The sequence below is a fragment of the Enoplosus armatus genome, chromosome 9 (assembly GCF_043641665.1).
Source record: "Enoplosus armatus isolate fEnoArm2 chromosome 9, fEnoArm2.hap1, whole genome shotgun sequence".
Taxonomy (NCBI): domain Eukaryota; kingdom Metazoa; phylum Chordata; class Actinopteri; order Centrarchiformes; family Enoplosidae; genus Enoplosus; species Enoplosus armatus.
The window spans coordinates 21,427,714-21,442,285 of NC_092188.1; the positions used below are offsets into that span (position 1 = coordinate 21,427,714).

The 14,572-nt window shown below is 42.6% G+C and overlaps 1 protein-coding gene across 9 annotated transcripts in view; it reads left to right on the forward strand.

Moving 5' to 3' along the window:
* Window positions 1–14,572, forward strand: part of rims2a (regulating synaptic membrane exocytosis 2a) — a 135,196-nt gene that overhangs the window by 89,575 nt on the left and 31,049 nt on the right. For 4 of the 9 annotated variants that reach the window (XM_070911389.1, XM_070911391.1, XM_070911393.1 and 1 more), the window contains 4 exons: window positions 1,807–1,945; window positions 2,318–2,419; window positions 8,222–8,407; window positions 10,079–10,185. In XM_070911389.1, the coding sequence (XP_070767490.1) occupies window positions 1,807–1,945; window positions 2,318–2,419; window positions 8,222–8,407; window positions 10,079–10,185 (534 nt within the window). Of the gene's footprint in view, window positions 1–1,806; window positions 1,946–2,317; window positions 2,420–4,834; window positions 4,952–8,221; window positions 8,408–10,078; window positions 10,186–10,543; window positions 10,577–11,962; window positions 12,014–14,572 lie in introns of all 9 variants that reach the window. The other 5 variants (XM_070911385.1, XM_070911386.1, XM_070911388.1 and 2 more) reach the window with 5 other exon arrangements.

The following is a 14,572-nucleotide window of genomic DNA, read 5'->3' on the forward strand; positions in this document are numbered from 1 at the left end:
GAGCTGTTGTTAAATTGCAGGATGGAGACGGCTGCCTGCCCTGTTGGTTTAGCATGTGGCGGCGTTTCACATCCCTATTAGCCGACGCAGGCCACAGAGAAGAGGAGAGGGAAGCTGGAGAGGAGGAGGCATAGCTGTGCCGTAGCTGAGGGAAATCCTCCTCCAGCCTCTTTAACATTCTCATCAGCCCCTCGCTGCCTCACCATGCCAGTCAACTTCACTTCATTCACAGTGAAGGGAATACCCCTTCGCTCAGCTATGGTCGCACCCTCCTCTTCACTCAGACTCCATCACATCTCAGTTTATCCTGCAGTCTTTGCATCAAACTGCTGACACTATTACTTTCAAATGGGGAAGAAAATCAGTGCATCTTATTTTACGGTACGCTAACTGGCAGCATTCTCATTGTCTGGTACATACAGTACACCAGGCTTTTATAAGTGAAGTGCACAATAGTAATTACTGCACAGGTTATGCTTATGTAATCCTGTCTTTTCAAGTGCAATTCCTGTCATTGGACTCTAGATGAAATAGAATTTTAGCCGTGAAAAGTCTAATTTTTAACATTTGCACAGTACATTTAATCTTGCTTTAACCCTCAGTCATGTTCCCTACTTCCCCACTCCTCTTGTTAAATCCCATTAATTGTCAGTAAAGGTCCTCTTTATATGTGCTTAACAGACAGGCTGTACTCATGCGTGAAGCAGCATGTCAAGAGGAAGAATAGATTTCATTTGGCTCTGCGTGGAAGTTGATTGCTCTGCTGCAGGAGGCTCTGTGTTGGAGCTGCTGTTTAGAAATGACAGATTTCCTTGTTAAATATAATATGCATCACAATGAAGCAAATATATTATTCATTTTGTTCTTGTTTTTAGCTTTTTTTTAATTAAAATCTGTATAAGAATGGTAGAAGTACAGTGTGTGACAATGTACTATTTGGAATTTCAGAATTTGACTTGCATCCACTTCACAATCAGGATGGATCATCAGTTTTAAATCTTTTAATAGATTTATTCCAACTGTTAAGCACAGCTACCTTCCAACAAAAAGAAAATCTTATCATATTAATATGCCAAACTTCCTCAAGTGAAGGTCAACATTTCTTTATCATTACCTACAATTTTTCTTACCTTTCTTTCTTTTCCAACTTTTGATTCAGGGTTTTCTTTAACTCATTTTAATGTGCTGTACACTCTATTGAATATCAATCAACTTTAATAGTGCTAAGCATTGACCTTAACCATGGCTGCTAGCCACGTCTGATTATCGGTTAATGTACTCTTTCAAGTTCAATGGACTAATCAGTCTTGCAGAGAAAATTCATTATAATATTTCTGACTTTTAAAAGGCTATTTTCATGTTTAATGCACAGTGTTAACACAGCAGATGAATTGCACCTTTATTGAAACCTAGTCCTGATTTTTGGAATAATGTGACTCAGCATAATGAAAATGAAAATCTGTGCCTGTGCAGATTTAGCATAAGTTTTATAAAGTTTGGTCTGTTTCCTCTAAGTTATTGGGTGTGTGGTTAAACTGGATCTACATCATTAGCATCATGTCATATTCTTTCATGATAAAATGCTGCAGATTTAGCTATTTCACTCGCTCAAAAGTACAGAGACTCCACAAGGTGTTAAGGTTGCTCATTAGCTCAGTATTCGTGCTTTGTCTTGTAATTAAAAGTCCACTACTTCAGTATTTTTCATGTTAGAATGTTAATACAGAACCATCTGAAAAACCTAACACCCTCTCCCTCTTAATCTTGTCCCTCCCTCCCCTCCTTTATCCCTTCTTGTCTACACAGACTACCGGACAAACGGCAGAGACTTCCAGAGCTCCACGCTGTCTGTCCCTGAGCAGGTGATGTCGTCTAACCACTGCTCTCGTTCGGCTGACATCAATCGGGCGCGGTCGCGCTCTCCCAGTGTCCCCCCACCCTCCAGGTAACTAATGCTCAGTCAACTACTGGGCTGACACTTGATTTCTGGGTATACGCTTGTTTTTGATATGGATATATTTAACACCACCAACAAACACGTTGAAGGATACTTTCCATGCTTAGGGATCCACAAAATTCTGATAGATGAAGGGTAATATATGCTTTAGTAAGCTAGTAGACTTCAGGTTACTGTTGTAGCACTAAGCGCTGCCGTCCTCGTACTGCCTTCCAAATCACCCCTATTTAGAGTAGTGTTTCCTGCAGCTACTCTGAAAGCCTCACATGAACATGAGGCAATGTGCCCCCTGGCCAGTAGGGGGCAGTGTGTGGTGTGTAAACTACATGAGGGGTGATCCAGTCCGCTTCTGTCACACAGCAGAAGTCTGGACCCCGCCTTTGACCTTAGGCCTTCTCAGTACAGCTCCTCTTCTAGAGTGGACCACCACAGTGTGTCCGAAGATAACTACTCACCTGACAGGTACACACACGCGCACTCCAGCTTACACTTGTGTGTGCAGTAGATGCATGTACATGCGCGGGCATGCATGAACAGATGCTGACAAGCACAAGTGGGGGCTGATGAGTAGACATGCAGGGAGGTGTTTATGCACGCATACACTTATGCACGATGCCGTTTGCCTTAAACTCTCTGGAAGCTGATCTTGTGTGTGGGTGCTTTTACTCTTTGTGATATATTCCTGCTTTTAAAGAGCAACTTTCTCCATTCCTTTGAAATATTTGATCAAGATATTTTTAATGTGATACAGTGGTGTGGATCCCCTATACCTTGATACTCCCTCTATCTTCCTCTGTCATGTATACAAACAGTATTTCTCCAAACCTCCAAAAGAGGAATGAAAAAAAATGAACACGTCAAATAGCCAATAAAAAGTATGATCCTTAACGATAAAACTGACGTTGCCACTTCACTAATTCATCCGAAAAGTTATATCACAGTTATAATCCTACATGAACACCGGACTGCACTGCGTTACGAGGAGTAATTAACAATTAGGTTTTTCCATTTTAGGCTGAAATGATTTGAAGGCAGTCGCTGCAAATGCTGCGCAGTGTCCAGTATTTGCATGTATCTCACTATCTTTATGGAAGAGGTGGTCAAGGGGAAGTGGTCAGTTATCCTCCATCAGCACTTATTTTCTGTGAGGGTTGGAAAATGTTGCTCCAAGAGTCCAATCATAGCCTTGGCACTGCCAGGCCACAGCTACTTTCCCCCGTCCAATTAACTTTATTTGATATTTCTGAGGCTTGGCCTAAATCAGTGTCAGACGCAGAAAATGCACTTATCTAAATTGTCTGGGACAGTGCTCACTTGAGTGTATTTCCGCTGCTTTAATTAACGGCGTCCTGTTATTTATTGAAAACAGTTGAAAATGACACAGGAAATGAGTCATGGAGAATTTGGAATTGTCCCAGAACTCTGACAATATTAAAAAAAACATCCTCTGGAATTTATATAGTTTTTTTTGAGGCTGAATTTTGTTTAAAACTTGTGTCATTTTTACTGTATTTTTCTACTTTTTGAAACATTCTTTAAACTGTGTCTGTAAAAGAAGAAATCTGATGTAATGTGCATGGTCTTAAGTTGTCTAATCATCCAGTAGAAGTGACGCCAAGCAGGTTGAGGTGTTTGGACCTGTACTGTTCTGTTCTGTTCTTTCCTCCGCGATCGCTGCTGGTGTGTTCGTCGTACTACTTTCATCTGTCTGTGTGGCAAAGCTGAGGAAGACATCTCCTCACCATCCGATTTCTCAGCCTCTCTTATCTTCCTCGCCTGTTTTTCCTCTTTGAAACTGTTACATCAACCTTTCCTATGAGCTCTCTCCGTCTCTTTACATCCTACTTCTTTGAGAAATCTCTCGTTCTCTTCCCCTCGGTCTCCTCACCCCTCCATCTGTCTGCCTATGATTCTGTCTATCTCTGTCTCCAATCCTTTCTCTCTCCTTTCCTCCTCCTCCTCTGCTTCTTCCTCAGCGCCATCTCAGATCCATCTCTGTCTTCTCTCCTCCCTCCATGTGGTTGCAGCCATTTTCTCACCCTACCTCGAACCAGGCATACTCAGCCTACTGATGATCCTCAAAAGGACCCCAGGTAGACTTTTACCTGAGCATGCATGAAGCCCCATTTCTGCACCTCCACCCTCCAACCCACAACCCCTTTCTTCTCTTGAGGAAATGGCACTGACACTATGGCATGTTTTCTATCACTGTAGTCTATGCAGTCACTTGACTTAAAGTCCACTAAGCCTAACTCAACATCACGCAACATGGTTTCTGGATGCACTGAAGAGGCTACTTACCTGGCCATTGTCAGTGCCATCGGTCTTGTGTTGTGTTAAAGTATATATTTCCTCTGCAAAAGATCAAATATATACATAGTGTTACTTTTCAGCAGTACTGTATATTGAGTAAATGAGTGACTCTGTGGCCATACACTTCATCCATCCAGTATCAGCATTGCTTATTCTCTCTTTTCATCATCTCAGTCATTCTCATAGAAACATTCCTCTCATTTTACTCCAAAAATGTACCATGTGAGGAAGTGTGATTCCTAGATGAGCAAATTCCTGATTAGTCTTTTCATCTTATCCAGCAAAAGAGCGACTATAGCAATACTGAAAATGGATAAGTGTTCTGTGGTTGTGAAGTTTTGTCCAGAAGAGGCGGTTGCTCCTGCAGAGTGTATAGTAGTGTATATTAGCCTTCAGTTTATATGTAATCACTGCCGATCAGACAGAGAGCAGACAGAGTGAGTCTGGAATGGGAAAAAGTGTACTCCAACTTTTCTTCCTTTGCAGGTTCTTTTTTTTTATGTTACTCCCCCTTCTGCTGGACACAAAATTAAATGCTGACCAGTTGTGATATTTTTTCGGCAGCCGCAACCATCGCGTGTACCCGATCTGCCGAGAGGAAGCAGTCAGGTTACTGCGTTCCACTAGGATGGCCCGCGCATATTCTGAGGGCGCCTACTCCTCCGACTATGACTACGAGAGGTATTGACATGCACTGCCGCTGCATCTGTGCATCCGTCATCTTGTGGTCTCTTCAAGTTGTCCCCCGTCCGTCTTTAATTTATCCGTGATCATACATGTGATGACAGAAAAAGATATCCTGTCTGATATCGGTTTTTGTTAAAGAGTCATCACAGCTCTGAAGTTGTGTTGATGTAAAATAATAATACACAACGGCCTCTGTATGTTGAGGCTCAAAGCTCTGTGTGTTGCTGGTGTCAGCTGTATGTAAACTGGTTGTTGAGTGCTGGACAGCACATGACTGTTTCTTCGTCGATGTCCTTGTTTATGTACCCATGTACATTATACCAACAGCAGTATGTTGATCAGTGGTGTGTGTGGTCTTTAGTGTTGTCCTCCTTTACGTGCTATTGGCAGCTGCTTATAGCTCACCTGTACAATGGCATCTCTGATGCATTGCTCTGGGCTGCACAGTAGCTTTGTACATTCTGTGTTTGCCCTTTGGCTTCTTGTGTCTGGCCAGAATGGGCTGCCGGGCCGTTCCAAGCACGCATAAAAAGGCCTGCTGACACCCATCCATCCCCAGGACCCACGCCAGCATCCTGGTGCACCAATAAAAAGAAAGAAGCCCCCCCCCCCCAAAGAAACGCTGTAAATGACTCCACTTTTCTCTGTCTTCAATCTTCCGCCTGCTGCCATCTGGCTTTCAGTCAGGAATAACGTGACGTTTGTGCCATTTCTCTCCTCTCCAGGAGGAAAAAGTGATGAGTCCTCAGAACCCAGCCCGAGAGCCTGACTGACTTTATTAAAGTGTCACAAAGTTTCCCTGAGGCCCAGCTTGGCTCGACTTCAGGCTCAGCCTATAGCCTAGATAGCCATTAATGAGAGCTCTCCGTCTTCTTTTCTCTCCCTTTCTTTTTGTCTAAACCGACAGAGAAAGCAAAGTGTCTAGCGTCTCGGTGTTGTCCACAGAGGAACAGAATAGATTACCCTCCTCTCTTCATACAGATACAGTTTGTTTCTGTCTGCACCCAGGCAGAGTAAAAGCAACAGCGAGAAGTGAAAAGGAATGAGGGCAGAATAAAGAAACAAAAGGCACGTGGAGAGATGAGCTACGGAGAGCATTAGTGGAGTTTGAGCCTTTTGGCAAGTGTCTTAGTTTAGGTGATTTCCCCGCAGAACATGAGGAAATGTTTTTCATGTTTCTGTTGTTTAAGTGTATCGCCCCAGAGTGTACCTTGAGTGGGACAAAGCCTGCAGCATATACGCATCAAAACAGCAGCTTTTCCAAGCACAGAAAACAAATATTTTGGACTCAGTTTGAGTCCTGTGAGAATATAGTGAGGAGTGCGGTTCCAAAGTGCAGTATGTGTATGTCATGGCTATATCCATCAAATTACACCTAATGAGAAGTTTGATTTGTTACAGACACAACCTTCACATTACCCATAAATCCTTAGCCATAACAACCTCACAATGGGAATCCACTAATGATTATGCTGATCATCACTGTAAATGACTGCAGATAAACAATGTGAAAAGCTACTTACTGACTGATGAGCCTTTGTTATGCTATTGGAGACAAAAGGACATCTCCTCTACTGGACAATTTTTCATTCTTCTAAAAGGCTACAGACACTACAAGACTATGACAGGATTGACTTCTAAAATTCAAATGATTGAAATGACTGTAAGTGAAAGTTTTCCTTCCATGTTCTCAAATGTTAATGTTTAAAATGCAAAGTCTTTTGGTGTCTATGAGCCTTATTAGAAGCAGCTCCTACCTATTTGTATTGTGCAGAGACTTTTCTTCTGCACTTTAGAATAAAGCTGGTACAATGGTTTGTTTTATTAAACATAAATCTGTGGGATTTAAGATTTACGAATTTAAACGTCAAACTTTACAGATTCAGTGAACATGCTCTGAACCGCTCCACCTGTGACAATTCATGTCCAAAGGCCAAGTTGAATATTTCCTTCACAGTTTTGATTGGTTTAGTGTGATGCAGTTTTATGAAAATGTTTTTTTTTTCTTTTCTCTCTGCAAAGTTTAACAGTATCCTGGACACTATCAATGACTTTCCTAGTTGAGAAACCTCACCTGCTTTTGTTCCTCCAGCTCTTCAGATCAACGAGATTTGCCTTCATCCTCACTGTGCCAAAAATACTTATGGTGGCTGGGCATTTTTCAGGAAATAACAGATATAACAAGCCAAATGCAATGTAAAGACACACTTCACTTTTCCCCCCTCACATTTCACTCTACCTCAAACAGACTGCAAATGAACACTCACCCACCACGTATAGAGACATAGCACACGGTCCCTGCCAGTTCTACACAACCTGAGGACTTCACAGTTAATTCACTACAGGGACCATGAACCACACAAAATCCACCTACTGTAGCCCTCTGTCTTTACTGTCCACCCTGAAAATTAAGTAATTCAGCTACTCATGGAGAATAATAGACAAAGCTGTATGTTAAAAATAAGTAAAGCGTTGCATGTAAGTTGAACCACATGTATATTTCACAAAATCCAAAACTACAAATTCAGTTTTCAGTGAATAATTTAGATGTCATGGAATGAAACTGAAGCAATACATGCAATTCTGCAGCCTTGATTAAGGTTGTTACCGCTGAAACAGGTTGTTGTTGTCTACTGTTCTCTAAGAGTTGCTGAATAATTTCATGTTGTCACTTTAAAGGTCCATACCTGTATTTTCGCTTGTTTTAGTCAATTTTCTGCAAATATACAGTATATGCAAATCATAAATAGTCGACATTACAGCAGACCAGCTTCCAAAGCAGGCTGAAGCGTTTCGTATTTTTTAATGTGTTTTTCCTACCTACATACAGGGTGAAAATCGTGTTTGGTCATCCATCACAATGAATATCATGTCAATGACTGAAAAATCTGCACCCACATTACAGTGCAAATGTAGTGAATTGTGACCACAACTAAAGCATACATGATGTTTATTCTGATTGCCTGCTTTGAGCAAGTGTCAAATTAAATCCCATACAACAACATACAGAATTTAATGGAAACAAGTGGCCGGCTAGGAGGTGGGAAAAACATGTTACCGTGTTGTTATGTTATGTTATAGTATAGTATGTGATTTGTAGTAAATTGGTTAAAACATGCAAAAAATAGCAGGTATGTTACTTAAACACATGCACCTTGGAGGAGTTTTGAGGGTGCCCTCCATACTGTCCACCCTGCCAGCATACTGTCCCTGCCCTGCTGGGGCCCCACTGAGTGCCTGCCTATCTCTCAATAACCTCTGTAGGAACCACGGAGCCATGGATAGACACGAGTATCACAGCAGGTCCCGCTCTGCAGACCAACGGCCCACTATAGAGCGCCCCACATCTCGCTCGCGCTCCACTGAACGCCCCCACGACTCTTCGCTCATGAGGTCCATGCCGTCTCTGCCATCTGGGAGATCCGCCCCCCCCTCACCTGCCTTGACGAGGTGTGACCCAGATCGGAGACGCTAACCAGCTTAGCACAGAATCAGACTGGAGTTTTACTTGTACAATCATTTCCCTGAGGCATAGCTACTCTGGAGGCAGAGATAATTTAAACATTATAAGACATCAAGAAGTAGACAAAAAACAACACAGCTTTTTAGACTTAAGCCCAGTGAATGCATTCAAGCTAATATTATGCTGCTAACTGGGAAAATGCAATGCAGACATACAGAGGTATCTAGGTTACTTAGTTAGCCTAGCTGCCTAGTTTGCCCAAATAGCTTCATATTCGGCTATTTAGATAAGCTAGATAGCCTGCTAACTATCATAGTAACAAATTAAGTAATTATCCTTCTTCATGTTGTGACCATTGTGTGAACATCTCTGGTTCTTGTACTCCAACACTGAGGTTCAAATCAACCAATTATCAACCAATGAGATTATTTCTGCCCCCAGAGGGGGCACCTCTCTGCTAAATGTTTGCACAACTAAACCCTTTTGTAGAACTAAACCAGTTCCAGTCCCATGAGCTCCCACTCACCCCGAGCCTGACTAACTCACAGAATGAACCAGAAAAACCACATCACTACCACCTGCCTCCCACCCTCCTCCCAATACCCTGCTTCCCTGCCTCACCTCACCTCACCCCACCCACCTCCACCTCACGACTACCCCACCACCCACCTAGCCACTTTCTGTTTTTGTCCCCAAAAGCACCGGTGCTGTATTTTCTTTACACATGTCCCAGGCACGACAGTCCTGACACCGTAGATAGCGTGCTCGCTCGTTTTCATTTGGAACACACTGCTCATACGCTTTCGTGAGTATAGCAGTGATGGGCCAACATTTTACTTTGATTTCATTACTAACATCAACTGATGCAGTTTATTCTGTGATGGCATTCTGTTTTTCTTTTTCCTTTGTTTGTTTTGAGTTGAAGCCTTTTGGGGACAGTCTGAACGCATGGTCGCACTGGTCTGCTGTTTCTGCATTGAACTCTTCTCTCCTTGCAGCTTGATGAGTCGACTGTACATGCGATTCACACCCGGCATCTTTTTATTGCAGCTCAGTTCCCTACAGTCGATGTATCCCTCCACTCTCATGCCATGTGCCAAACCTCATTGCTGTGTGCATTGGTTTTATATTTGGAGATAGAAGACACTGATCGGTTATACGTAGATTCCACACAATCGGGAAATCTGTTACTTAATGAATATGTTTGCATCATCTACAACAATGTCAAGCTACACACTTTTTACATGGACTATTAGTACTGTCACATAGATGATTCAGCTTGAAATTATCAAACAAATATGATGATCTCTCAGTTGTGCTTTGGTACAATTGCTGTCACTGATTATCTCCAATTGAGCCTGACAGTGACATGCATCAAAACGTAAGTAAAAGTACATATGTGATCTAACATATGCCAAATAATTAAACTGATCCTACATAAGTTGCCGTTTAAGTCTCCCATTATAGTATATAGCTTCATTTATTATGTTGAGCTTTACTTTCTGCAATCAAACTTGTAAATCAAACTTACAGCTTTACCTGAAAATCCCTTTATTTTTCTCACACTGTGATATGGGTGTGACACATCCAGGCCCTGCATCGATCTCGTCCTAATTTGTGTCTCACCCCATTGTCCACTACTTTTTTTGTGTATGTAGGGCGCATCCTCATAGTGGATCAGTCCAGACCAGTCCCACCAGTACCCCCATGTCCAGCAGACGAGGACGGCAACTCCCACAGCTCCCACCCACGGGGAAAGACAGAAGTAAGTGTCCTGGTTGTTTTCTATTTGTATTACAGGGTTACTGTCCGTGAAGAGACATAAAGACATGTCTGTTGAGTGAGGACATCTTTATATTAGTGCCACAGTGTTTCTGTTCAGTATCTCATAATATAGTTTTTATTTGGTGGCCCAGCTGATTGGGGCTGAGGAAGAGCTTCGGTTTTACTCTTCGCTTTTGACTGAGACAGGATGGATTATTATTATTTGCTGAAGGAATCTTTCAGTATAAGTTATAGATCGTATATGTGAAGATTTTTCTTTGTTTTGTGCTTCATTGGTGTTTACCTTTGCCTTCCATCCATAACGTCTCTACTCGGTTCCTTTTCCATTTCTCTCTCAGAAGATGGAGACGAAGGAACAGAGCCTTGTGAAGGTCTGTACCTGAATGCACGGGTTTAGTCTTTCAGACTGGGAGTGCTGGCTGAGCCGCACCTTACTCTGAAGGCCGAAACCCTGTCTGCAACAGCGGGGGGCGGGGTTCACTGGAGGCTAAGCTTACTCTGTGCTCCTTGAACCCTCCCTCTGTTGCAGCAGTGTTTAACGTACAGTTTTCTTGTCCTGTGCCGTCCTGTTGTTACTTACCTGTGGGCCTGTCTGGTCCTACTATTGATTGTACCAGTGTTGTGTTCCAATGTAGCCTCCCTGTTTCTATGTTTTAAATTATTGGTTTATCTGAACTATTTGGACTGCTGAGATACTTCACCAAAGCCAATATGATATGAATATGAATATGATACTTTGGATACGTTCCATGTCTATTAAACAGTGTAAACTCGAGGCTTTGAGCTGTGATTAAGGCACAATAGTTTGAACTTCTCGCATCTTCATGACTACAAAGTGGCATCTGAAGTCATGTTTGTTCCTCAGCTCTCCTTTAACAAATGTTATGTGTTGTAGCGACTTGTGACGCGTGCTATGAGTAGAACCGTGATGAAAGCAATGATTATTTCACTTGTGTCTTTGAATCAGACACAGTGAAAAACAAAGACTGTTGTAGCTTTGCAGTGATTGGAGGGCATGACTGGGACAAAGATAGAGAGAGGGGAAAAAGCTCAGGCAGATCTGGAGAACTTGTCAAAGCACTCGCAGAACTCTTTCATCATTGTCAGAGTCCATGAGGGCTTTCCCTGTCTTCTGTACAGCTGCCAACCAGCCCCTCTCTCTCTCTCTCTCCATCTTCCTCACTCTCTCTTGTGCTCTCTCTCTCAGTCCTGCCCTTCTTCTGTATCTGTGCCATCTTTTTATCGCTCTGAAGCCCTCTCTGTCTGGACCTCTCTGTCGCTTCTTTGTGTCGCCTTTTCCTCTGTATTCCTGCCCCAGTCTCTCTTTCTTTACTTTCTCTTTGTCAGGCAGTCTGTCCTTTCCCACTTGTCTCTCTCTCTCTCCTTCTTTCTTTCATTGTGTTTGAGTCTCTCTCTCTCTCTCTCTCTCTCTCTCTCTCTCTGCCGTACCTTTCAGGACAGTGGCAGTGTGTGGGCAGTGGGGGGAGGTATTGATCTGACCTTGTGCTGTAGCTCCCACGGAGCCGTATAGCACTCAGCTTATGTAATGCAAATGTCTGTGTGTGTGAGTGTATGTAGCTTTTTCTATAGACCGGATCCATATTGTTGCCCCTTGCTGATTACAGAGAAGAGCTGGACTCTTGATAAACCTGCTGTTGCTTTGTCTCGCAGCTGCGCTTCAAAGTTTAGCCATACCTCACACTTGCACATACCTAATTGTCTTGTATGTTATCTGTTTATGTGTTGCAACTCCTAAGAGGGAACAGGGGAGGAGCACGGGACCCCTCAACCCCAAAATGGTCGCCCAGGTGTGTTTATCACTACAGAAACAGCCTTCAGACTTGACCTGAAACAATGTGTTTGCCTTGAAATATGTGATGCTGCTTGATTTTTCCTTCAGAAAAACTGTTCATGAAGAGTTACAAAAAAGAATGAAAATATATTCACAATGAAAATGAATTAAATCTTAAAAGTACAAGCTCTGTTAGGGACTTTTTTTTTTTGAGTGAGAGTAATGTACAGTACGTGTCGATGTACAGTACATTCATCCACAGGCTTGAATGAACGGCCAGACTGTTGGCAGGAACTGGAGTTCCCCACAGTTTCCACTTCCTACTTTCCCATCTGTTTATGTGGTGTGCTTCTGTCCTTTGACTGTGTGGTGCTGTTACTCAACACTGCCATAGCTGTAGTGCTGACTGACTCAGTGTAAGGTTTCCAAAAAGCCACATTCTGCTTTTTAAATGGTCTGTAATCATTGTGCTCTGATTGATATTCTGCAGGCCAAGTGCTGCTGTAAGAAGGTTGGAATATTGTATTATGAGTATAGTAACAAATGCACGGTGCAATTCCTCCCACATTGTATAGTATCATTAAGAAAGGTTCATAGCATTTTTGTGTAATGACTTATATATTTTTCTGTACAATATATAACTAGTATTCAGTATGTTGGCATAGCAGTGTGTTTGTGTGTGGATCTGTGGGTGTGTGTTTGAGCACGTACAGTACGAGTTGCCATATTAATGTGACTTTCAGCACCAGTATAAGGTTTCATAGCTCCATCATTTCATGAGCCTCCATCTGTCTCTCTACTAGCAGCAGACTGTGAGGAAAAACCCCACGGCCCGCCGGTAAATGGGCGGAAAGGCAAGTCCTCTGAAGAGTGTGATGGTGTGACTTTGCTGTGTGGGCTTTCTCTGTCGACACAACTTCTTCCTGTGTAACATTCACTGGCATCTGTGATTCTCGATACTCTGCTACTCTTGGTGACTCTTCCTTCTTACTTGCTGCAGCACATTTACACAGTCCTTTACTCAAACTTCCCTTTGTCCACATCTCATCTATCATATAGACTGAGTGTGGTTAATTCCTATTGAGTTGATTTGAAGTGATGAAATTAGAGAGTTGTATGTAGCTGAAGCTGATGTTAATATGTAGAGAGTGCTGTCGTGGTCTCTGCTGGTCTGTCCTTCTCCGGCTCCAGTAAGACCCTAATCTGCCCTCTACTTTGATAGAAATGAATTCTGCTCAGCTCCACCTCACAAAGACAGAGCTCTCCATTTCCATTGTGAAATTGCCAATCATTTTAATTAGACATGGATTATTGAACACACACACATACCCTGTATTATACTCCCTCAAGACTGGCAGTTTCAGTCACATATAGCTCATGTTTAGGGCAGTTCTCTGCAATTTACTGCCAAAAACTGTCACAAGATAAATTATCAGATCTCAACAAATAATATTTAAGTGTAGTTTTTCCTGAATTCTGTGCTTTTTACTTTGCTGTATAAGTACTGCAGAGTGTAATCTAGAGTATTTTGTAGGACCTTATAAACTGTTACCACAGTTGGCCAGCAGATGGAGCAAAGTTCATTATGTTTGACGAGGAGCTGTCCATGATTTCAGTGCTGAGGTGGCAAAGAGGTCTTTTTCTTTCTTACCACTCCTTACCACTGGTCTCTGTGTATTACTATAACTGTGTATTAGAAGCTAATACACATTTTGTGCAGGATCTTACGAAACGTTCCTTGATAATCTAAGGTCCCTAAGATTCCTGTAGTGTGCAGACCAGTGTGTGTATATATATGTATGTATGTGTGTGTCTTGCTGTAGAAGTGACATGGGAGGACCAGCAGCGAGGGCTGAATGGCTCTCTGTCTGATGGAGGGACACAGCCACACCCCTCCCTCACTGACACAGGTTGGTTGGTCTGGGCGTGGATTTCTGACACTATAAAAGCCATATTTCACTTTGATAGAGTATTAGACTCCTTTTTCATAATCAATCATATGAGTCCATGAACAGTAACCAACTCACTGAATCTGTCCTGACAGAAAAGTGCATCATGGCGATGAGATGGAGCCTATTCATGGCTTAACCAATAGCAAAGTTCTTACGAAATGAAACCGCTCTACCCTCTACCATAACTGTGAGGACTCAATCAGCCTGTAGTGTATCCATCATCCATCATCATCGTTTGTGCTTAAACAAAGCACTGATTGTTTCTTATTCATGAACCCATATAACCGAAACAATATTCTCCCAAAGTGATCTGTCGCATGTCCGCGCTCTCCTTCACAGTTTGTGTGGGCTCGTATCAGCTGGATTACAGCCTCACCACAGTCAGACCTGGACCATGTCCAGTCGATGCTGGATGTTGGAAAAATGATTTTTCTTTTTAAAAGCAGGAGATATAATGCAAGGAGAGCTCGCTTCATATATTTTGTGTGGGCCAGCAGGATTATTTGAAATGGTGATTAACATGAGGTGTCCCAGGTCAGCCTCTGGGTGGCGTCCTTCTGTTTTTCTGTCTCTCCCTCCCCAGTGTGGTTTTGCAGTGCAGCACGGAGCTGATGTTTCTGTAG